This window comes from Petaurus breviceps, unplaced genomic scaffold (assembly GCF_028583685.1).
Source record: "Petaurus breviceps papuanus isolate PSGF00001 unplaced genomic scaffold, PetGlider_PUasm1.0 90903, whole genome shotgun sequence".
Taxonomy (NCBI): Eukaryota; Metazoa; Chordata; class Mammalia; order Diprotodontia; family Petauridae; genus Petaurus; species Petaurus breviceps.
The window spans coordinates 18,885,401-18,908,543 of record NW_027187376.1 but is presented as its reverse complement, the minus strand read 5'-3'; the positions used below and the strand labels follow the sequence as shown (position 1 = coordinate 18,908,543).

General features: G+C 36.7%; 1 protein-coding gene across 2 annotated transcripts in view; it reads left to right on the top strand.

The window, feature by feature from the left end:
• BMPR2 (bone morphogenetic protein receptor type 2) overlaps positions 1-23,143 on the top strand; it is a 99,987-nt gene that overhangs the window by 57,259 nt on the left and 19,585 nt on the right. For both annotated transcript variants that reach the window (XM_069075351.1, XM_069075350.1), the window contains exons 5-8: positions 4,408-4,638; positions 5,757-5,871; positions 16,606-16,766; positions 17,882-18,029. In XM_069075351.1, the coding sequence (XP_068931452.1) occupies positions 4,408-4,638; positions 5,757-5,871; positions 16,606-16,766; positions 17,882-18,029 (655 nt within the window). The remainder of the gene's footprint in view (positions 1-4,407; positions 4,639-5,756; positions 5,872-16,605; positions 16,767-17,881; positions 18,030-23,143) is intronic.

The window sequence follows — 23,143 nt, the reverse complement described above, 5'->3', positions numbered from 1 at the left end:
AGGTGTTTTATATCATGGTGTGAAGATGACCCAGAGCTAGGCAACACAGGTTAGGGGTGGGGAGGAAGGTGATGAGGCTGATAGTTAAAATGTAATCTTAATGGCTCTTTTCCAATAAGGTCTCTCATCTGTACAGTGAATTCAAAATTCCTTGAAAGTTACAAACACAGAGATAATCTTGTTCAGTAGCCCTCTTATCATAAACATGAAGTAAGGCATGGAGTCCAAATAGAAGAGGAATTTCCTGTAGATGGTCAGGGTTCCTAGTTGTTCCTGTTTACAGATGACCTTGTACTGTTATATCAAGCCTAGAAGAGTGAAGAGCCTTCTGAATGAGATCTGTAACCAATCTAAAGAGTATGTCCTTGACCAAGAACTGGAAATTAAGGGGATACCCATCAATGGGGGAATAGCTAGACAAGTTGTGGCATCTGAATGTAATGGAATACTATTGTGCTGTAAGAAATGATGAACAGGAGAACTTCAGAGAAACCTGGAAAGATCTGTATGAACTGATGCTGAGTGAAAGGAGTAGAACCAGGAAAACATTGTACACAGTAACAGCCACAGTGTGTGAAGACTGATTTTGATAGACTTAGCCCTTCTCAGCAATGCAAGGACCTAAAACAATTCCAAAGAATACATGATGGAAAGTTCCAGTCACATCCAAAGAAAGAACTATGGAGTTGGAATGCAGAATGAAGCAGACTGTCTTCTTTGTTTTGTTTTGGTTTGGTTTGGTTTGGTTTCCTTTCTCATGGTTTTTCCCATTTGTTATAATTCTTCTATGCAAAATGACTAATATGAAAATGTGTTTTAATAGGAATGTATATGCAGAACCCATATCAGATTGCAAGCCGTTTTGGGGAGAGAGGAGGGAGGGAGAAGCAGAGAATTTAAAACTTATGGAAGTGATTGTTGAAAACTAAAAATAAATAATTTAATTAAGAGTATGTCCTTGTGGGGCGACTAGGTGGTGCAGCGAATAAAGCACCAGCCCTGGAGTCAGGAGGACCGGAGTTCAAATCCAGCCTCAAGACACTTGACACACTAGCCACGTGACTTTGGGCAAATCACTTAATCCCAATTGCCCTCCAAAAAAAAAAAAAAAGAGTATGTCCTTGAGGCTGAGCTAAGATGGAAGAGTAAAGACCGACTCACCTGAGTTCTCCCCCAGGCTCCTAATACCTTTAAACAATTACTCTAAACAGATTCTAGGACAGTAGAACACACAAAAAAGACAGAGTGAAACAAATTTTCAATGCAAGACAACATGGAAGGTCGGCAGGAAAGGTCTGTTGAACCAGGGTGAGAGAGGAGTGCAGGCTGTGTGCAGACTGGGCCCAAGCAAACCAGGAGTAGGCTTTTGGAGCGACTGAATCACTTAGCAGCCGTGAGAATTTCCAGACCTCAGCCCACAGACTACTACAACTTAGACAACTTCAGCAGGAAAGGTTTGTTGCCCTGAGTGAGAGTGGAACACAGTACAGCACAGGCCACACCAGCACAATCCCAGCCACAACAAACTAGGAGCAGGCCTTGAAAGTGCCTAAATCAGGAGCTGCTACTTCCAGAACTCTCAGCCCACAGATGATAAGGGAGTCAAACAACTAGTCAGAAGGAAATTACAAGGGGTCTTTTTGCTATCACTGAGTCAGGATTCTGTTGCCTTGCCCATACTCAGATCCAGGTCACAGTTCTGGGTGGCAGTCCCAGGGCAAGGAGAGAGCACTTGTGACCACAGTGGAGGGGGGGCATTCCTCACAGTTTCAGGGCAGAAAAGAGTACTTGTGGTCCCTCACAGACCAGGCCACAGGCCATGAGAGGATTAAACACCTTTCCTTAGATCATACCACCTTGAAACAACTGAAAACTTACAGGTCCCTAGAAGTATCTCTGGGAAACAACTGCATAAAACCCTGAAGCTTGGGACAGTACACCTTCCACCCTGGAAACAGAGCCCTACTTTAACAAGGGGTTAAAAGTCAAGTAATAGGCTGGGAAAATGGAAAATGGGCAAACAACAACAGCAACAAAAAAACCCTCTGACTGTCGAAAGTTACTGTGGTGTGACAAGGAAGACCAAAACAAACACTCAAAAGAGAACAAAATCAAAGCTCCTACATCCAAAGCCTTCAAGAAAAATATGAATTAGTATCAGGCCATAGAAGAGCTCAAAAAGGATTTTGAAAATCAAGTAAGAGAGATAGAGGGAAAATTGGGAAGAGAAATCAGAGTAATGCAAGAAAATCCTGAAAAACAATCTTGGTAAAGAAGACACAAAAAAATACTGAAGAGAATAACATCTTAAAAAATTTTAAAAACAAACATTAAAAAGTGTTCTTACGTGTAACTAGGGAAAAATAAAATACTAAATAAAAAAGGAGAGAGAGAATGTTCTTACCATCTACACAGGAAAAAACAAGTGGATGAAAAATATTTATGCTCCAAGTTATGACATATTATTGCATAGATAGCCTATAACATTTTTGGGGCAATATACATACTTGAGTCAGAAGATACAAATGGACTGAACTTTGGGACAAGAGAAAGGAAGAGGAAATCTAGGTAGATTGCCTTAGGGAAAATTGTGCATTCCTTTCCTGATCCTAGTTTCTCCCAGAAACAAAGACTCATTTTAATTCCAGCATTATACTGACTTTGTACCACCACAAGGTATAGAACACTCCCACAGAGGGCAATAGAGGCTCATAGTAAGTGTGAGCAAACTATATCAGTGAGGAACCTTGGAAAAATAGGAGTAAAAAATGTTATGAAAGAAATGTATGATAGGAAGAAAAAATGGTCTGGTCCCATGGCAAAGATTAGAGATAACAGATGAACAGTCATAAGAAAGGATTACCATCTACTTTGTTGTAGAGAACTTACAAATTGATAAGATCAGTGATCCATTTGGTTAACTTGCCAAGACATACTTGAGTCTTGACAAAGACAATCAGAAAACTTTCTTTATGAAAATAATTGGCATAGTATTGTGTATTAATGGTTGAGCCATATCAGTATCCTAAAAAGATAATGAAACTTCTTAATTCAACTTAAGATTTAGTGATATGCCATTCAAATTTGCCCCCCAAAATAGCAATGATCAAAACTACTTTGTACTGGATTAAAAAATACAAAAACCAGATCATTGGACTAGACTAGATAAAGCAACTCAACACAGTAGCCTAGAGTTTTGTAAACCTCAAAACCTATTACCAGGAAAGGATACCATTTTTTACAAGAATTTCTAAAAAACCTGGAAAGGTTGGCAAACAGAGTTAGCCCTGCATCTTACACCATACATAAGCTCCTAATGGATATTTGACCTGAATATAAAAGCTCCCATCATTTTTAAAAATCAGAAAGTATAAATTTTAAATTTAAATTTTAAAATATAAATTTTAAAAATCAAAAAGTATAAAGTACCTGTCATAACTGGGGGAAAATGCCTGACCAGATAAGACATAGAGATTGGACAATTTAAATTCCCCCCCAAATTTTAAATCATTATAGATACCATGATTGCATTTATAATCTAGGTGGAAGAGAGAAAGAGAATGAGCATTTATATAGTGCCTACTATGTACCAGGTACTTTGCTAAGCATATTTTACAAATATCTCATTTGATAGGAGAATATAATACTCAAATGGAACATAAGTATATAAGAGAAATATAAGTGAGCAAAGCAATATATGACGTGTGAGGAAATAAATTTGTAAGTAGGAATAAGGAGAATTTATTATATATTGCCTTAAAACAATATCTTTAGTAGATGTTTAACATTAATGGTTTAGAATATTCATAAAAACATTTTTAACTTTGTCAAAAGGTATAAAATTATATGATTAAAACACATTTTTTGATCATTAGTTTTACAGTACAGGAGGAAAATATTCACTATAAACCAATGAAATAGACTTTCTTATAAATAAGAACAAAATACTTATGACTTATGTCTTTGTTATGCTTTAAAACTGTATGTTTCACAACTGAACTGCATTTAATGATATCCTATGTGATGGGACAGCAGATTCTGTAAAAATCACTTGGCTTCTACATTACTTTTTTTTTTTTTAAAGCAGTCGGGGTTAAGTAACTTGCTCAAGGTTACATGACCAGGTGTTTTTGGGTGGGTGCTAAGTGTCTGAGCCCAGATTCGATCCCCAGATTCATCCTGACACTGGAGCCAGTGCTCTTACTCACTGTACTACCTGGCCGCCCCTACATTACTTTTTAATTGACATTTTAATTGTCTGCTTACTTATTAGGTATCATTAAACTAAACAGGAATAAAAGACCCATTTACTCAAATATGTGATTCTTACAACAGGACAAGATTAATTATTCAGTTATCATGCACTCCATTTGAATTATTGCCATGATTTTACTTAAATATTTGCAGCTCATTGGTCGGGGACGATATGGAGCGGTGTATAAAGGTTCCTTGGATGAGCGTCCAGTAGCTGTAAAAGTTTTTTCTTTTGCCAATCGTCAAAACTTTATCAATGAGAGGAACATTTATCGAATTCCTCTTATGGACCATGATAACATTGCTCGTTTCATTGTTGGAGATGAAAGATTCACTGCTGATGCACGAATGGAGTATTTGTTGGTGATGGAATATTACCCCAATGTAAGTACTTTAAAAAAAATAGAGCTGAGAAATATATATATATCATATATCTTAGGCATAAGGAGACAGTTTCAGAATTACATGTGCAACTTATAGCAATTGTCTTTTTACCTAAAAATAATTTTAAGAATTATTTCTTGATAGACGAAATAGAAAATACTGATTATTTGATTAATCCCCCATATACTGTGTGCTTATATCAAAGAAATTATAGCAAAGGTACTTTTTTATATTTGAAGAAAAACAACATAAAACATGTAAGATTGCAAATTAAATCTTTATTTAAAAAATAGTTGATAAGATAATAGATGAGCCAAAAGACTCATTACAACATTCTTTGTAGTAGACCAAATTAAACCTTAAAAGAACTTGTCTTATAGAATGAGTTATGGATTTTGAATTCTAGAGGTTATCTTAGATGCTAGTGGTATGAGACACAATTTAAATGCCAAAGAATATAATCTTCTAGGTATCTTTCTTCTAGATCATACATGTTTCCACCATAATTTTTACTTTCTTTTTTTTTCATCTTTCTAGTCAGCATAAGTGTGATTTATTTTCATACTTAACCTGGTTTTTGTGGTTGATTAGCCACTGTAATAAATACATTTTTCTCCTTTTTGTTTCTGAGTCCATTGAAAATAGTTAATTATGTGAAAAGTAAATGAGTCAGTAAAACATGAGAAAAACATGAGTCAGTAAAAAAGGAAATAGAATATTCCAAGAAACTACCTCCCATTTCTTTGGTCACTTTTTCCATTGACATCTTTTATGAATTACCATTATAATATGGTTTTAGAAATGCTTCAGTTCAGTAGAGACAACAAAACCTCTCATTCCCAGTTCTGTATGATCTTTTTTAATAGGTTCTTCAACTTCTATTCCTTTATGATGATAGAAATTTATTTCTGAAAGAAACTTTTAAGAAGAAATGCTTCTTTTTCCTTTATGTTATAAAATATCGTCTTCTTAGCTTTTCAGATGTTCTGTTGAGCTGATTTTGATGTAAAAATACGGACAAAATCAAATCTAGAAACCCTACTTTTGAGGCAGATCTTTTTAGATCAGTGTTTATTTATGATATCATAATTGATTTTACTGTTTCTATTTTTATTAAGGGTTCTTTGTGCAAATATTTGAGTCTTCATACCAGTGATTGGGTAAGCTCTTGTCGTTTGGCACATTCTGTTACCAGAGGCCTGGCATACCTTCACACAGAATTACCAAGAGGAGGTAAGATGAGGAATGGACATAATTTTAGAGAAACAAAAGTACTAAATCACAATTTTCAAATAAACTAAAAGAGTTTTTTAAAAACAACATATATTTAACTATGTGATGAGACATTTTTGATGTTATTGTTTCTACAAATTTATCACTCTCAAAACACAGTCAAGACATATATTATCTCAATCTCCAAATAAAATCCCACATTCAAGCTATTTACATTTTGCTTGTGGGGGAAAAAAAGAAATTTTAACAAAATAAGAATAGAGGGTACACACAGTGTAATAGATAGAGGACCAGCCTTGGAATTTGGAATACCCAGGTTCAGTCTGAAGTCCTGCATCTGATCTGTACTCATGTGACCATTGCCCAGTGGCCCAGGCAGCTCTATAGCTACAGATGAGTTTATGGTCACCATCAGCAGAGGGAGATTCCACAAAGGAGTTCTCTATGCAGGAGAAATCACAGGTCCCATGTACAAAGGGGAAGAATAATACCAATATTGCTTTCTGATTCCCTCCAGATTCTAAATCCTTCTGAATGTTAGAAAGGACCATGGTCTTTGTTGGTGTTGTTCAGTTATAGTTTTCTTTTTACTCTTCTTGCTCTGCTGACCTCACTCTGCATCTCATCACATAGATCTTTCCCTGGTTTTTTTTGTATTCTTCATAGACATTTTTCGCAGCTCACTAATATTGTGTAACATTGATATGACCTGATTTATTTATTCAACCAGTCACTGTTAGTGGAATATTGTCAGCAGATTTTTTGTTGTAATATGTTGAGCAGCTGTGAATATTTTTTATAAAGATGGGGCCTTTTTTCCTTTTAGTTATATCGTTAGTAAACAGTGCCATCAATAGAGACCCTGAGTCAAAGGGTATGTTGCAGTTTTGTAATTGTTATTTTGTAAGATGGTATAGATCTTTTGTAGAGGAATCAATTGCTCTACAAACAATATAATTGAGGGTGACTGTTAATTCTAGGAGATGTTTTAATGAAAAAGATAGACAGTTGTATTTTTTATGATTTTTACCATCAGATTTTAATGCAAAAAAAAGTTATGGGGTTTTTTTAATGGTTAATTAGTAATGAACCCAATTTCTGGGAATTAGACATCTTTATGTTTCAACTGCTCCAAAATCATCATTGCTACATTTCTGGAAAGAAATAATACACAGTAAAGAAGAAATGGAATTATGTAGTATTGTTTGTTATAGCCTATATAATTCCCCAGAGGTACTCTAGGATCTTTTATTGAATTCCTATTTAATTTTTCTCTCTCTGTATTGTTTTTCATTCTCTCTCTGTATTGTTGGTGCAACTAAGCAGGCTCTATTTATACCCAAGATGAGCATCCTTTATAGTTTTCTTAGCATAATCCAATCAATAGACATTCTTTATTTCCTTAGTTTTTCCAGTGTGTTTAGTTAGGCCTACTTGACAAAATCAACACAATCACCTAAAGAGCTTCTGAAAGACCTCACCATCTAAGATGGGTAGATAGAAAGAAATACATGTATTTGTATATAAGCACATGTGTTACATATTATATATGTACACATGTGCACATATACATACATGCTTGATTTATATACTTGGCAGTTTCTTCATAAATGAAAGTTTTTGTATGTACAAACAGGGTAACTTGAGGTATTTTTTCTTATAGTTTGTCTTTTAATCAAATTTTGTTACCCATATGTTGTATGAAAACATATTAATATTACCTACCTCATTTTTTTCCTCAATTTCTGTAGCACCCTTAATACATGATAAATAAAGATTTAAATGTACAGCTCTTAAAATCAGATACATAAAAGAAGGTGTATAAGTTGCTAGGGAACAGTATAGTCACTTATTCTTAAAGGAGAAATAAATAACATGTCTGCAAAGAGAGATTTGGAAGCTGTATGTTGAAGAGGCAATATATTAAGTTTTACGCTAGAATCCAGGTAAGTTTTTAACCAAAGTCCATAAAGACAGTAGAACTTAGTCAGGGGCAGTGGCTGTTTACCCAACATCTTGCTTTCTCTCTGTCCATAGAAGATAGATCATTATGAGGTTACCCTTGTAACCTTGTGAATCTCCCATAGAGGAACAAATCTGGCAACTTGTCCAGCATGGGTTAACATTCCCTGAAACTACTCCAATGATGCCTATGCTAACAATAAGAGACCCATACCAGACTGGATGGACCCCTGACCAGCTCCAAAGCAAACAGAAGTCATTCCTGACCTTTCTATGGGTCTTGTTTGGGTGCTGGAATTGTCACCAAAGAGTCTGGTGTCTGCCTCTGCTGCTGTGTCCACAGCTCCAAACCTTACAGTCTGGGCAGGTATTTGAATGGACTTACTGGGGAACATGTATAGTTTGGTGCTTACTGTGGTTTTTGAGGTTAAGAGGGATTTTTGCTTCTTGTTCTGAGATACAAAATATACCACCACTTCTCAGACTGTGAAATTCTTCAGCTTGACTTTCTTCGCATCCCACAGCACTTCTTGCTGTAGTTTGTGTTTTGGTATCAAGACAGAATTCCAAACATGTGATTTCATCAGTGTAGGGAGCTCCTTGTGGAGGAAACTTCTCTCAGTGCAGGTCAACACCTTCCATTTCAGCACCTCATAGACAAGGGTATTGAGAATTTAAGTGACTCGCCCAAGGCTTCACTTAAAATTCATCTTTCTGGACTTTATGCTTTGTCTTGGTGTTTTCCTAGGTCATCAGTTTCTGAAAACAGTTTTGGTTTTTGTTAGTATATCTTTGGTACATTTGTTTACACACTGCCTTAAAAAAATCAGTCACCCATAGTCTTTCTGCTCTGATACTTCCTTGTTTTGAAACTTTCTTAGGCATTTTCATTCCTTAAAGAATTTTCTTAATGATTGATAGCCTAGTACTTTGCCTTTTTAGCATCTCTGAACCTATATTATTGAGAATCTTTGTTGTCATACAGGTTTCTTAGATCTTTTACGTGATTTTCTCATTACTTTAGGGCAGTAAATATTTTATATTCATCCATTTACATTGAATTAGATATCTTGACACTGTATATGTCGTTAGTATAGTAGTGACCACTGTCCTTGCTTGTGTCACCAGCTTAATGCATTTGTCTTAGCTCTCTGGTGCTTCTTTAACAAACTACACTGTGAGATCTATTGATTCTCCTTGCCTCATTCTCTTCACCCCATCCAGGCTTCTCCAGCCACAATTCTTCTGACTCTGCAACTGCAGCTTGTAGTATATTTTTAATAACACAGAAGCTCTTGGCCAATTTTAAGTGCTGTCAGTGTGTGTTGAGCTTTCATCACAGGCTTAGGCTGAAACCACCTCATTGTATCCGATGGAATGGTATATTCGGTCATGTTTGGGACTATTCACTGTGGCCAGATGTTTATCAGTCAATCAGTGTTGTAGGTCTTTGTCTTTTTGCCCAAATTGCTATGTGTCAGAGTGAATGGGGTCCTGGGCTTGAAGTCAGAAGGACCCAGTTTTGAGTTTTGTTTAGAAACTTCCTCACTGTGCAGCTCTGACAAGGTATTTAGTCTCTCAAAACCTCAGTTTCCTCATTTGTGTAATAAGGATTATAATAAGCATCTGCCTCACAAAGTTGTTGTAGGTAGCAAATGAGATAACATATGGCAAACCCTTTACAGATCTTAAAATGCTCTATAAATGTGAGTTATTATTGTGGTGGGACTGATGTTACAGCTATTTGAAGACTAGATTTTACTCGGCTAATGTAAAAAGAAGCCTGTGTATATTCTGATAGCATAGATTATTTGACACAAGTATCTTTATGAGAATTATGTGTGCCCAAGAGAATACAGTGATGTAGGAGCTCTGCTTAGTGTATTAGTTCAGTATCTAGAAATAACATTGTTTACTCAGCTATGGTACTCAGGTACCATAAAAATAGAAAAATTGCTTGAAATTTATTTTATTTGGATTTTTTTGGAGTGTTTGGTCTTCTTTTGGCATAACTTAATTCAACAAGCATTTATTAAGTGTGTGCATATTGCTTTGCTATACATTAGAGATTTTGGGGAGTGGTCAGGGTAATCAGGACCTATAGGTCTTGATTACCCTGACCACTCCCCAAGGAATCTTGGTAAAGAAAATGCAGATCTTCAGCTGTTCTGTAGTTTTATAGTCTTAGAGAGTTGCCTCAGTTTTCTTAATGGTAAAATTGAAAATTAATAAGTCACATTCACCATAATACTTTCATTGTGTTCGTGATTTAATTAAATCACCAGGTAGCTATCAGAGCAATTGGTCTGATTATTCTATTTCTGGGCACAGCATAGAGAAACATTTAAATCATCAATATCAGTAATAAATGTGATTTAGAATTTCAGCATTTCAGGAATAGTGAGTGTAAAGCTTAGGAAGCTATTGTATTCTTCATATACTGAAAAATCAGTGGCATGACTTCATACATGATTGGTCACTTTTTAGGCCCAGGCAGCCAGTGTTCTCTTCCTTCATAGGACTATCATAGAACCTCAGAGTCAGAAGGACCCAAGAAATCATCTTGTCTGGTACATACCTGAACAAAGCTCCCATCTATATGATACCAAAAAAGTTGTCATCTAGTCTTTTCCTGAAGACCTCAAATGAATAGGAAACTCCAGTCTCAATGGTTGTCCACTTAATTTTCAGGTAGATCTAATTATTAGAAGTTTTGCCTTGAAGTAAAACTAAATTTATCTCTCTGTAACTTCCACACAGTGTTTTTAACTTTGCCTTCTGGGACTAAACAGAACATGTCTATAATTTGTCTGTGAACAAATGAAAAAGAATTTAAGTGTTTGCCAAGTCTTCTCCTAAGTGCTGGGGATACTAATAGAAAAGTCCCGGCTGTCAAGGTATTCACACTCTAATTGGGAAAGACAACATATACAAGAGCTTCTGGGCTAATGGGAAGGGTTAGAAGTGCTAAAGGTCCAGTGTCAGGGAACCTTTTGAGGCTCAGGGGTCTGGTCCACAGGGTGCAACAGCAGTGTCTTTATCATGACAGTCCTTCAAATTACTCCTGTCACATTCCTGCCAATCCTTCTCTGGGTTAAACATCCTCATGTGGCATGATTTTGGCATCTGTTGCCATCCTGTTTGCCTTCCTTTGAATACACTCCAGTTTATTAGTGTGTGTCCTAAAATGTGTTACCTGAAATTAAATACAACAGTCCAGATGTGGACTGAGGAGGCAGAGTACAGAGAAACAGTCATGTACCTAATCTTGGATGCTGTTCTTTCATTCATTTATGCAAAAGCATTTATTAGACACTGCGATTATCTTTCTTGGCTTCCATATCATACTGTCAGCTCAATTGAACTTGCTTAAGTTCTCACCAAAAAAAAAAACCTCAGAACTTTAAACAAACTTCTCTATAACCATACTTCTTCCATTTTGTACTTGATCGAGTTTTTCTTTATTACACTTCAGTTTATTCAACTCAGCCCCATGTTCTATAACCTGTGGAGATTGCTCTGTATCCTTTGACATCTAACATGCCAGTCATTTCTCTGCATTATGTCGTGCTTTTGTGTGTGTTAACAGAGCTGATAACATGCACTCTGTGATTCTGAGAACCTTCTTCTAAGCTGATGTAGAGCTGTTAATGATTGTTCTTTGAGTCTAGCCATTCATTCGGTTCTAAATCCACCTAAACATACTGTCATTTAGCTCAGATTTCTCCAGATTTCCATAGTCGTTTGTCGAATGATATGCTAAAATCTAGATAACCTGTATCAACAAAACTGTGCCAGGTTTGCATTGTCTAGAGGTGACCAGATGAAGCAGTGCTGAAGATCAGTTCTTTTTCTTTATATTCACTTACCAAATTTTCAGTAAATATTTTCTAGAAGTTTACCAGGAATCAAAGTCAAGCCCTTTGGCCTAAAATTTGCAAACTCCATTATTTTTCCTTTTATCCAAAATTTAGTACATTTACCTTTTCGAGTCTTACAGTACATCTCCCATTTTCTGTGATCTTGCAAAGATGTCTGTCATAATTAACAGTTCATTCGTTATCCCAGGACATAGTTTGCTTTATCCTACTGATTTGACTCTTCGAGGGCAGATAGGGTAATCATTTATTCTCTTCACACTTATCTTCAGTATCAGTTACCTATTAACAATTTTGATTCTCTCCTTTCTAGTTCAAAGGCTGTTCTCTTGTCAATGAAGCAGAAGCGGAATAATAATTGGGTATCTCTTCTGTCTCCATCTTCATGTCATCCATCCTGAGCAGGGGCTCTCCCTTTGTGGATCCTCCTCTCTGCCTCAGTATAACTTTTGTAAATGTCATTTTTGTTATCCTTCACTATCCTCACTAGCCTGATCCCTTTTTTTAAATCACAGTTATTTCTGGATATGCTTCCTCCACAGCTTCAGACCTTTCCTCATTCTCCCCCTGAATTAATCCCTTCCTTGTAACAAAGAAGAAAATAGTTAAGCAAAAACAATCAACACGGTTACCAGGTATGACAGTATAGACAAGATTTTGCCTGAGTAAGTCCCCTTGCCTAGCAGCCACAAGGAGGGAGGTATATTTTGTTTTCTGTTCTCTGGGACCACTATTGGGTTTTCAGCTCTTTGGAATTTTAATTTCTTTTAGTGATCTCTTCATTTAATTTCTGTCATAACCATTGTATATATTCTTCTGGTTCTGTTTAGCATTCTTTATCAATTCAGATAAATCTCACCATATCTGTATAAAGTTATCATATTCACTGTTTCATACTGCACAATAATATTACATTATATTTATATATCAGTTTGTTCACCATTCATCAGGTGATAGGTCTACTTTGTTTCCAGCTCCCACAAAAAGTGCCATGATGAGTATTTTGCTACATATAGTAGACTTTTATTTTTTGTCTTTCACCTTCTTGAAGTATGTGATCAGTAATGGAATCATTCAGTCACCTGATACTGCTTGTTTTAGAACCTTGTCACACTTTTGTTTTTAGCCTTTGTTTCTTCTCTTTGCTTTTTCCATCTTTTGTACAAATCTTTTTAGAAATTTTTCTTTTTCTTAAATAACAAGTCTCATTTTTCTCTCTCCCACCTCCCCTTAATGAAAAGAGTAAAATAAATCCAAAACACTTGTAACAAATATGCATACCAAGCCAAACAAATTTCCCTGTCACAGTTTAGTAACACTGACAAAAGAGAAATGAGAGAAATGGAGTGACCTGGTGAAGTGTTGATGATCAGTTCCTTTAAAAGATTTTTCATATATCCCTATTAAACTTCAGTGTATTTAACTTAGCCCAGTGTTCTAGCCTATGGAGAGCACTTTATATCCTTCCTCTGATGTTTAATGTTAGCTGTATTGTGTCATGCATTTATGTGTTAACAAAGTCGATGGAGCATGCCCTCTATACTTTTAATAGTGCTATACTTAGCAACAGATTCTTATTACTGTATAAATTGTTCTTCTGGTTCTGCTCACTTCAGTTCCTAGAAGTCTTCCCAGGTTTCTCAGAAGCTGTCCCCTTTATCACTTCTTATGGCACATTAATATTCCATTTAATTCATATACCATATTTTTGTTCAGCCAATCAATGGTTACCCCCTTAGTTTCAAGTTCTTTGTCACTATATAAAAAACCCCCAACAACCTACTATATTTTTTATGAACAAATATATATAAATAAAGCTTAAATATAGGCTGTAGCTTAGATATAGGATAAATAGGAAATAATTAAAAGAAGGAAGGCACTAGAATTAATAGGGGTTGGGAAAGCCTGTAGAAGATGGGATTTTAGTTAAGACTTTGAAATCAAGAAAGCCAGGAGGCAGAGATGAGAAGGGAGAGCCCTCTAGGCATAGAGGATAACCAAAGAAAATGCCCTAAGCCAAGCTATGGAGTGACTCATGAGTAATAACCAGGAGGTCAATGTCACTAGATCAAAGAATATATGTTCAAGAGCAAGGTCCAAGAACACTGGATAGGTAGGTGGGGGCTAGGTTATGAAAGACTTTGAATGTTAAACAGAACATTTTGCATTTGGATTTTTTTTGTTTTTTCGTTTTTTGGAGGGTGAAGGCAAGGCAGTTGGGGTTAAGTGACTTGACTAAGGTCACACAGCTAGTTAAATGTCACGTGTCTGAGGCCGAATTTGAACCCAGGTCCTCCTGACTCCAGAGCCAGCCGGTGCTCTATTTACTGTGGCACCTAGCTGCCTGTAGTGGCAAGCACCCCAAGCTTCCTCAGGGTTTGCTGCCAATACAGGTTCTTGGATCTGCTTTGTTAAAGGAAAGCAACTGAAAATGGGTTAACAAGCTTACTTTAATCAGTCATAGATGTTTCATTTACCTAGTTCAGGGGAAAGAGGTCAGCACCCCAAACTTCAAAGTATACAGACAGAATTATCAAGACAGAAACAGATCAAGTAGACAGATTTCCAAACTGTCCAGCCATTACATCCATACCAAATCACCATCTGGGTTTCAACATCTGGGTTTTTCAAAGCCAGAGGGCTCTGGACAGCAGCTTCCCAGAATCCATATCAAATCACAGAACACTTCTCAAAGTGAGCCCCAAAACAAAGCTACACATCAGGGCTTATATAGCCTTCTCCTGGCTCAGAGAATGTAACCACCTTATTGACTCACTGGCCAATCTAGAAGTATCTACTGAAAAACAAGCCTCCCACCCCAGGCTCCAGGTGCACTTTAGCCTAGGGGCAGGGAAGATCTTCAAATTTACATTCCCATTACACTGCCCCATACATTTTGTATTTGATCTTGTGGGAAATAGGAAGCCCCTGAGTTTATTAAGTTGGAGCCAGGAGCAGGAGTAAAGGGGTGAGGAGGGGGGGAGTGTGGAGCGAGACTGCAATCAGTGAGGGCCTAGTCTGTCCTGTGCTTTAGGAAAATCACTTTAACAGCTGTGTGGAGGATGGATTGGAGTGGGGAGAGACTTGAGGCAGGCAGACAGACCTACCAATAAGTATTGCAATAGTTCAGACATGAAGGGATGAGAGCTTATGCTAGAATGGTGGCAGTGTCAGAGGAGAGAAGGGAACATATTTGAGAGATGTTGCGAAGGTGAAATCAATAGATCTTGTCAACAGACTGGCTGTGGGGGTGAGAGATAGTGAGAAATCTCATGTGATAGCTAGATTTTCAAAAGTTAAAAGCACGTTAAGCTATGTACTCTGTAAACCCAACCTCATTTCACATAGCTTTTTGCTGCCTCCAAAGTCTTTAGCCAAAATTTCCTATGAAGAGAACCCATGGATTCTGTTATTATAAGTCGTTACTTTTAGTAGTCACTACTTAAAGACATTACATTTAAAGGGAGAAATTGAAGAGTCAAGGATGGCACCTAGTTTGTGAGCCTGGGGGAATGTGATGTTGGTGGTGCCTTTTACACTGATAGGAAGGTTAAGATAGGGGAAAGAGTTTAGGGGGAATTTTGAATGCTATACCATTCCAGATCAATGTTCCCATTGTGTCTCTTCTCACCAATTTAGTGATCTCTATAAAGTTAAATATTTCTCCTCAAGTTAGAGCCCCTAGATCATGTGGCTTGTTACCCATAATTTGTACGTCTCCCTGCCTTTGCAGAGGCTATCCCACCTGCCTCTTAGAATACCTGTTTTCTTTCCAAGATCAATTCAAGCCTAACTTTTAAAATGAGGCCTTTCCAGAATTCCCCAGCTGTTAGGGAACCCCTCCCCAACTTCTATTTATTTTGTAAGGCACCTCAAAAGTCATTTGTATAGCTCATGATTCCTAGAACTAGGAATTTATTTTGTAAATATTCTATATACATGTATGTGTCTTCCTGTTCTCCTCTGATAGAATGTAAAGTTTTGGGGAGCAAATCTGTTTGTTTTTATTTTTGGTCCCCAGCACCTACCACAGTGCCTGCCACATAGTAAACACTTTGTAAATGCTTGTTTATTCGTTGTGTAGTGATCTCTGAGACCATGGGGTTTATTTCTGCCTCCTTTCTATTTCTCTTCTATATTTAAGCTACACCCTATTTCACCATGGCTAGATGGTACAGTGAATAGAGCACCAGCCCTGGAGTCAGGAGGACCTGGGTTGAAGTCCAGCCTCAGACACTTAACACAAAAACTAGCCATGTGACCTTGGGCAAGTCACTTAACCCCAATTGCCCTCCCAAAAAAAGAGGCAAAAAACAATTTTATAGCTACTACTATTCTTCCTATGATACAGCCCCACTGTGGGATATCTAGCTTGGTGTGTATACATAGACAGTTTTTTACTCCTTCCCCTTTACTTTTCACTTTAAAGTCCTTTGGATAGGACTCATGATTTCATTGGTGTAAAGCAGGAATTCTTAATCTTTTTTTACATTATAGGGATCGTTGCAGTGTTTTAAATTGTTATCCTTTCAAGCATGCATTTTCATTTGTAAAAAAAATAATTCACCTTCATTTACCTCTTTTAACTCCCCATTGCCACACCCAGGAGATAAAACTAGTTTGTTTTGGAATTAATAAGCAACATATTAGCCATTAGTTTCACCAAATGAGTTTATACTTAATTAACCCTTTCTAAACAATCAGGTGTGACTGTTAGAAATCAATGATTAATGAGTTGAGAAAATGATTGCTTGTGTTATTTTTTTTAATAAAAATTGGTAGGATAGGAAGTGATAGGCTGCTCTCTTTATGTATCATCTACTTAGCAAAGTGCTGTTTTTATCTCCTATGGAACTATTCAAATATCAATAAGCATTTGAAATTATCCAAACAGATCATTATAAACCTGCAATTTCCCATCGAGACTTAAATAGCCGAAATGTTCTTGTAAAGAACGATGGAACCTGTGTCATTAGTGACTTTGGATTGTCCATGAGGCTAACTGGAAATAGGCTTGTTCGCCCTGGAGAAGAGGACAATGCAGCAATAAGTGAGGTGAGCTTTACTGAGATATACGAAAATGAGACATCAGAAAAACCTAACCTCTTGAGTGTACCTTCTGTACCATCACCTCTTGTGTATTTATTAAATCATTGTTGTTATTAGTGAAGATTTTTTTTAATCTTACTAGTTATTAGTACTTTAAACCCATTACAGCTTTTGGCAGCTATTGACTTAGCCAACTAAATTCCTTTTGGAAATCATTGTTATGCCAGTGCATTTTGACAAGCAAACAGAAGGGTATTTTTGAGCAGGTTTGAAACAAGTTTGAGTTCATGTTCTTTTTGCTTGTTTTCATTCTGAAAGGTAGCAAATGTCAGTATGTTGCACAGGATATATCATTATTAGTGTTTTCTAATTGATGGTGATGATCCTTTCCAAAGAGATGTGCCCCAAGGTGATTGTCACTGGTACAGAGAAGGGAACCTTACCACTGCTAACACCTTCTATCACTTGTCACAAATATTCCTTCTTGCCTCCTTTTGATAGGAATTGGAAGATAAATTTTAAAAAATATTCCTGAATCTAATGTGATCATCCCTGACCTTGGGAATATGTATTTAAAACATAGATTCGTATATTTTAGAATTGAACGGGACCTCAGGTCATTTAGACATATGCTCTTCATGATTCCCAGAACTAAAAAGGAAGAGCCATTAGAGCATTTCCATCCCAAAAGCTGTATAAAAATGATGGACTTCATTGGAATAATATTCTTGGTTAATTTAAATATGCAATAAAAATTAATCACTAGGCAAATGTGATGGAAAAGTTAACTGTGCTTATCAAGTGGAAATCAGTAAGTATTAAGTGAAGGACAATAACAGAAATATTAAAGAAGTGCTGAAATTAATGCTAAGGACTTGAACTTTTATTGATCACCTTTCTTTGTAGAAGCACATATATTTTCTAAGATACTTATTTTATATATTTCTAAAGTAATCTATACATAACAGATCGACATTTTATAGCTGGAAAATGGAAGCACAGAAGTTAAGTGACTATTTTGAATTCATGCAACAAATAATACATCTATGGATCTTCCAGTTAGTGCTTTTATTCACTAGAATATGTAATAATTTCAGAAAATATCCCTTTTGTTTCATTAGGTTGGTACAATTCGATATATGGCACCAGAAGTGCTTGAAGGAGCAGTGAACCTGAGGGACTGTGAGTCCGCTCTAAAACAAGTAGACATGTATGCACTTGGCCTAATCTACTGGGAAATATTTATGAGATGTACTGACCTCTTTCCAGGTAAGGGGAGGAATGCTATTGCAAGTATGGAAATGAATCAGCTTCATGTTACTACATAATATCTTATTGATTAAATCTGTTTTCCAGAGTCATGAGAATTTTGTTTTATTCTTTAGTCCATTGCCACCTAGTGTTTAGAAATAGTATTAACAGACATCACAGGAAAGATTACAGAATCTACTGTCTACCACTTAGTTGGCTTCTGAATGAAAAGTATGACTGTTGTATCCTATCTGACTTGGGCACTGGTCACCACAGAGTTAATCACTTCCCTTATGAACCTTTCCAGTATTTGAGATAAACTATTGGTATATTTATACTAACATTTTCTGAATTTACCAAACAGGAAATTAAAAACAATGTGTTTTCCATTGAGAATGCTCATTCTTGGAATTATCTGCCAGTGCTGGTCTGATAAGTACTTTGCTTGAGGTGGCCAAAAGAGGTTGGAGTTGTTTCATTTCTGGCAAATTTATTGTTATCATCATTCAGTCATTCAGCAAATATGTATTGACTGCCTACTTTGTGCACAACACTGTATTAAAGGCTAAAGGGAATTCAAATCTAGCAGGAGAAATGAGACATGTACAAAAGTGCCCAGAATACAAAAACTCAGTGTATGTATAAAAGGCACAAAGTGCTCTCAGACCAAAGTGAAAAGGTCATTTTCATATTGGAGGAGAAAAGTTTTTCTGGAGGGAGTGACATTTGAACTGTGTCTCAAAAAGCCTCATGAGAAATTAAACACCTAATTTTGATTGCCACTATTCTAGGGTCTCATTCTGCCTCTTAGAAATTTACTAAGACATCATTTAGGAAACAGAAGATATGACTAAACCAATCCTAGGCAAGGCTTTTAGAATTTTGAGACATTTGACAGGTTTTTGTTTTGTTTTTTTTAAGTCTAAGCAATGAAATAAAACTTACGTTGATTGAATTATAAGCAATTCTTTTTTAATCTTAAATTTTGTATTATGAGAATAATTTTCTAATATATTCCCCTTCCCAATTGAAACCTCCTTGTTAAAAAGGAAATTTTGATTAAAACCCAGTTGACAACGCATCTGTGCCTGTGATAGGCAACCTTTCAATTGTCTTCCCACCTTCCCCTGAGAAGAGGAAGATATAGCTCCTCTTTATTTTCCTCAGGGACTGAGAGTGGTCGCTGTAATTCAGCGAACTTGCCAAGTACATGGCAGCCCCGGATGGGTGCTCAGTATAAATGTAGTAATAGTCTCCAAATTTTGTGCATGTCATTCCAGAATTATTGTACTTGAGTCAACCTTGGCTTCAATTATCAAATCAATATTTGCCATTTATAGGCACACTCTATAGAATGTCATTAATTGCTTTTCAGATGTACGGTGTTTTGGCAAAAGAAGTTACAGTAAGTTCCATAGGAGCAATGTTATAAAAATAACTTTTTTCAAGTTGTACCAGAAAAGATAAAAGATGCCATCTACACACATTCTGCCTGGGAGTCTGCCTATAGGGTTAGTTTACCCAAGCTAATCTTCTCAAATTATTTAAAACTCAAAGTGGTTGTCTTTATTTTAAAGCCATGCCCTCAGGATGATATTATTAGCAGGGATCTAAAAGGAATCCTGTGTATAGGTCAGGTGTTTATATTTTGGAGAGTGCCTGCAATTTCCTTTAGACTCTAGAGATATCTGACTAGAAAGAGAATAAAAGACTTGGGCCTGGGAAATAGATGCATATTTGAGTCATCTGCCTATAGGTGGCATGTAATTGAATAAACTCCCAAAGGGAATGAGTATATATGAAGAAAAACGTAGTCTGTTTGAAAAATTCACATCATTCATTCATACCTCTTTTTCTCTCCATCCCAGTACTCTACAGCCAAACTAAACTAGTCACTGGGTTATCTATATATACTGAACTTGCCTCACCTCCATAAATATATTATGATTTTTCAGGGAGGGAGGAGAAAAGCTTGCAGCGAAATAGGGTCAGGGAAAGCCTCATGTAGGAAATGGAATAAGCTGAGCTTTGAGGAAAACCAGAGATAATAGGCATAATTCTTTCTCTGGGAGAGGTGGGGGAGGATAGATAAATGATACTGCTGATCGGTTTTGGGAGTGGAGAAAGGAAGTCAAGCCTTGACTTGGGATGTTCAAATCTAGAGCTGAAATATTCCCCCACTGGGCTGGACACCTTTCAAGTAGACTCATTGATGACTGTTATTTTATTGACATAAATATGGAGGGGGAGAGTGGGGAGCAGCTAGGGGATATAATGGATAGAGTATTTGGCCTGTAGTCAGGCAGATCTGAATTCATATCTAGCCTCAGATAATTACTAGCTGTGGAACCCTGGACAATTCAGGCTGTCTGCCTCAGTTTCCTTATCTGTAGAATTGGGATAATATTAGTACCTAGCTCCCAGTTTTTTGGTTTTGTTTGTTTTGTTGTTGTTGCGAGGATCAAATAGATAAGATTTGTAAAGCAGTTTGCAAAACTTAAAAGTACTATATAAATGATATCTATTATTATCATTATTATTATATAGGCTTCATGGTCAAGACTATTACTTTCAGCCAGTCACATCACTGTCTTTCTTAATTGTCAAAGGGATTCACATCTCATAAAGGTATCAGAGAGTATAAACCATCTTGTTTATAAGCATCATGAAAAGAGTTTTGCCTAAAAGGAAGCACCTGAGCCTTAAAGAAAGCTTAGAGATCCCAAGAGACACAGGTGAGGGGGTAGGTGCCATCCAGGCCTGGAGGGCAGCTTATGAACTGGAGTGGAGACAGAACATGGAAGACTGAGGTTAGAAGTGACAAGTAGGCCAGTTTGGCCGAGAAAAGTAAAATAATGGAAGGAAGTAATGTAAAACACAGCTGAAAAGGCAAGTGGGAGCCAGATTGTATGAGGTCTTAAATTACAGGCTAGGAAGTTTGCATTTGATAGAAGAGGCAGTAGGGTGAGTGGAGATCTTAGACCAGGAAAGTAATGTGGTAAGGCATTTTCTTGGGACACTTATTTTGGCAGCATTGGGGAACATAGAGTGGAGAAGGTAAGGAGTGGAACTGAGAAACCAGTTCGGAGATGGTTACAACAATCTAGGGCAGAGATTTTCGAACTTTTTTTAACGTTCATGTTTCACCATGAGTAAAAACCGTTTTGAGAATGTATTTATTTTATATATTATATGTGTGCACTCTAAGAACAGTACACATTGCTGAGAGAGATAGCCAAAAGATCTTGACCAACTAGAGCTTCAGTTTTGAAACTTTTTGGTCTTAGGATGCCATTATACTCCTCAAATTTATTGAGGGCTCCTCTCCCCAAAGAGCTTTTGTTTGGTGAATGATTCTGTCAATATTTACCTTATTAGAAATTAAAGCACCTTGTTATTGTAAAAATAGTTTTGACATTGTAGACTCCTAGAGGTCTGTAGGCCATAATTTCAGAACTACTGAACTAAAACATTAAATGGAATCTATTAAGATGAAATCCAGTAGGAATAAATATACAGTACAAGTCCTAGATAAATGAAGAATGGGGAAGTTGGGTTAGATAGCAGTAGTACTGAAGAAGATCTGCAACGTTAGTGGCTTCCTAGCTCAGGTAAATCAGTGTCCCAAAGAGCTGATGAGCTCTTGGCTTGTATGAGAGGGACATAGCTTCCAGGAATAGAGAAGTAATATCCTAGCTGTATTCTGCCCTCATCAGACCTCAACATGTGATATTGTGTTCAGTTCTAGCCACCAAGGTTTAAGGACATTGACAAATCACTTTGGCAGATATGTGGATGGATTTGAATGGAGAAAGACTTGAGGTTGAGAGCCAATGAGAAGACTGTTTGAAGAGGTTAAGCAAGAGGTGATTAGAGCTGAACTAGGGTCACAGATATGCAGAGATCATAGAAAGAGAACCAATATGATTTGATAACAGCTCATGTTATAAATATGGGGTTAGCAAAAGTAAGGAGTCAAATATAACTCCCAGGTTGTGAAACTTAGATAACTGGCAGGATAGTGATACTCTTGATATGGTAATAGAGAAGTTTGGAAGACGGGTAGATTGGGGAGAAATGATAATATAATGAGATCAGTTATGTAGTCACAACCCATCTATACATATACATATTGGATGACCAACTTTGTCCCATCCCAAATGAAAAGGAGGGCAGATACAGTTTTTACTGTTAGTCACTGCCTATAGGTATATAACCAGAAAGTAATCTGACATAAGAGGAATAGGAATATAATTTTCCCAGTGATCTGTGTGCAGTTGCTCAGTTTAGACCATAACTACTCTGAGTGACCGATAACCTGTACAACAAAGGGAAGGGCCTGAGTGGAGGAATATTGGTTTGGATGTGTTGGAGATAAGCCCCACTTATTGGCTATCACAGTGAGGTGGAATGAGACCTGTCCTCTGATTGGTTAATTATACACCCTTTTGGGTAATGTAATATTCCCCACAGGGAAATGTCTTACCTCCCTCCCCTCATGCTTTTTATCCGCAGAGTTGTTTAATAAATACATATTGGATGATTGAGCGTGTAAAGAAATTAATAAAGTTATTGTTGCCTGGAGTTCAAGTAAGAAATTAGATTGAGAGTTAGCTGCATAGAAATGTTAATGGAGCCCATAAGAATCCATAGATGATGTCATCCAGGGAGAAAGCATAAATAGAGACAAGAACAGAGCCCAGGACACAGCCCACAGTTGGGGGGGTGGGAGGGGCAGGGCGGGCAGGAAATGGAAAGTGATAGAAAAAGAATGATTAGATGTAGATGGGAGGAGAAAAACCAGAGGAGAATATTGTCATGGAAACCAGGAGAAGAAATAGTGCCCAGAAAAGAAGGAAGATTTCTGCTGCCAAATGCTACAGAGACACAAAGGTATAACCAAGTTAATAAAAAAAAAATTAACAATCCTTTTACTTCCCTTTTGGAATTTTAATATTTTACATCTAATATTCATCCCTTTCATTTGTCAAGTTTTCTAATCATATTGAACTTATAGACAGAAAAAAGACATGCATGAATTTTGAAACCTTTTACCGAATTCATTCTTCTAATCCTGAATCAGTTTATCAGAAGAAACCTTTGAAAAGAGAATAAATAACAAGGATTTATTT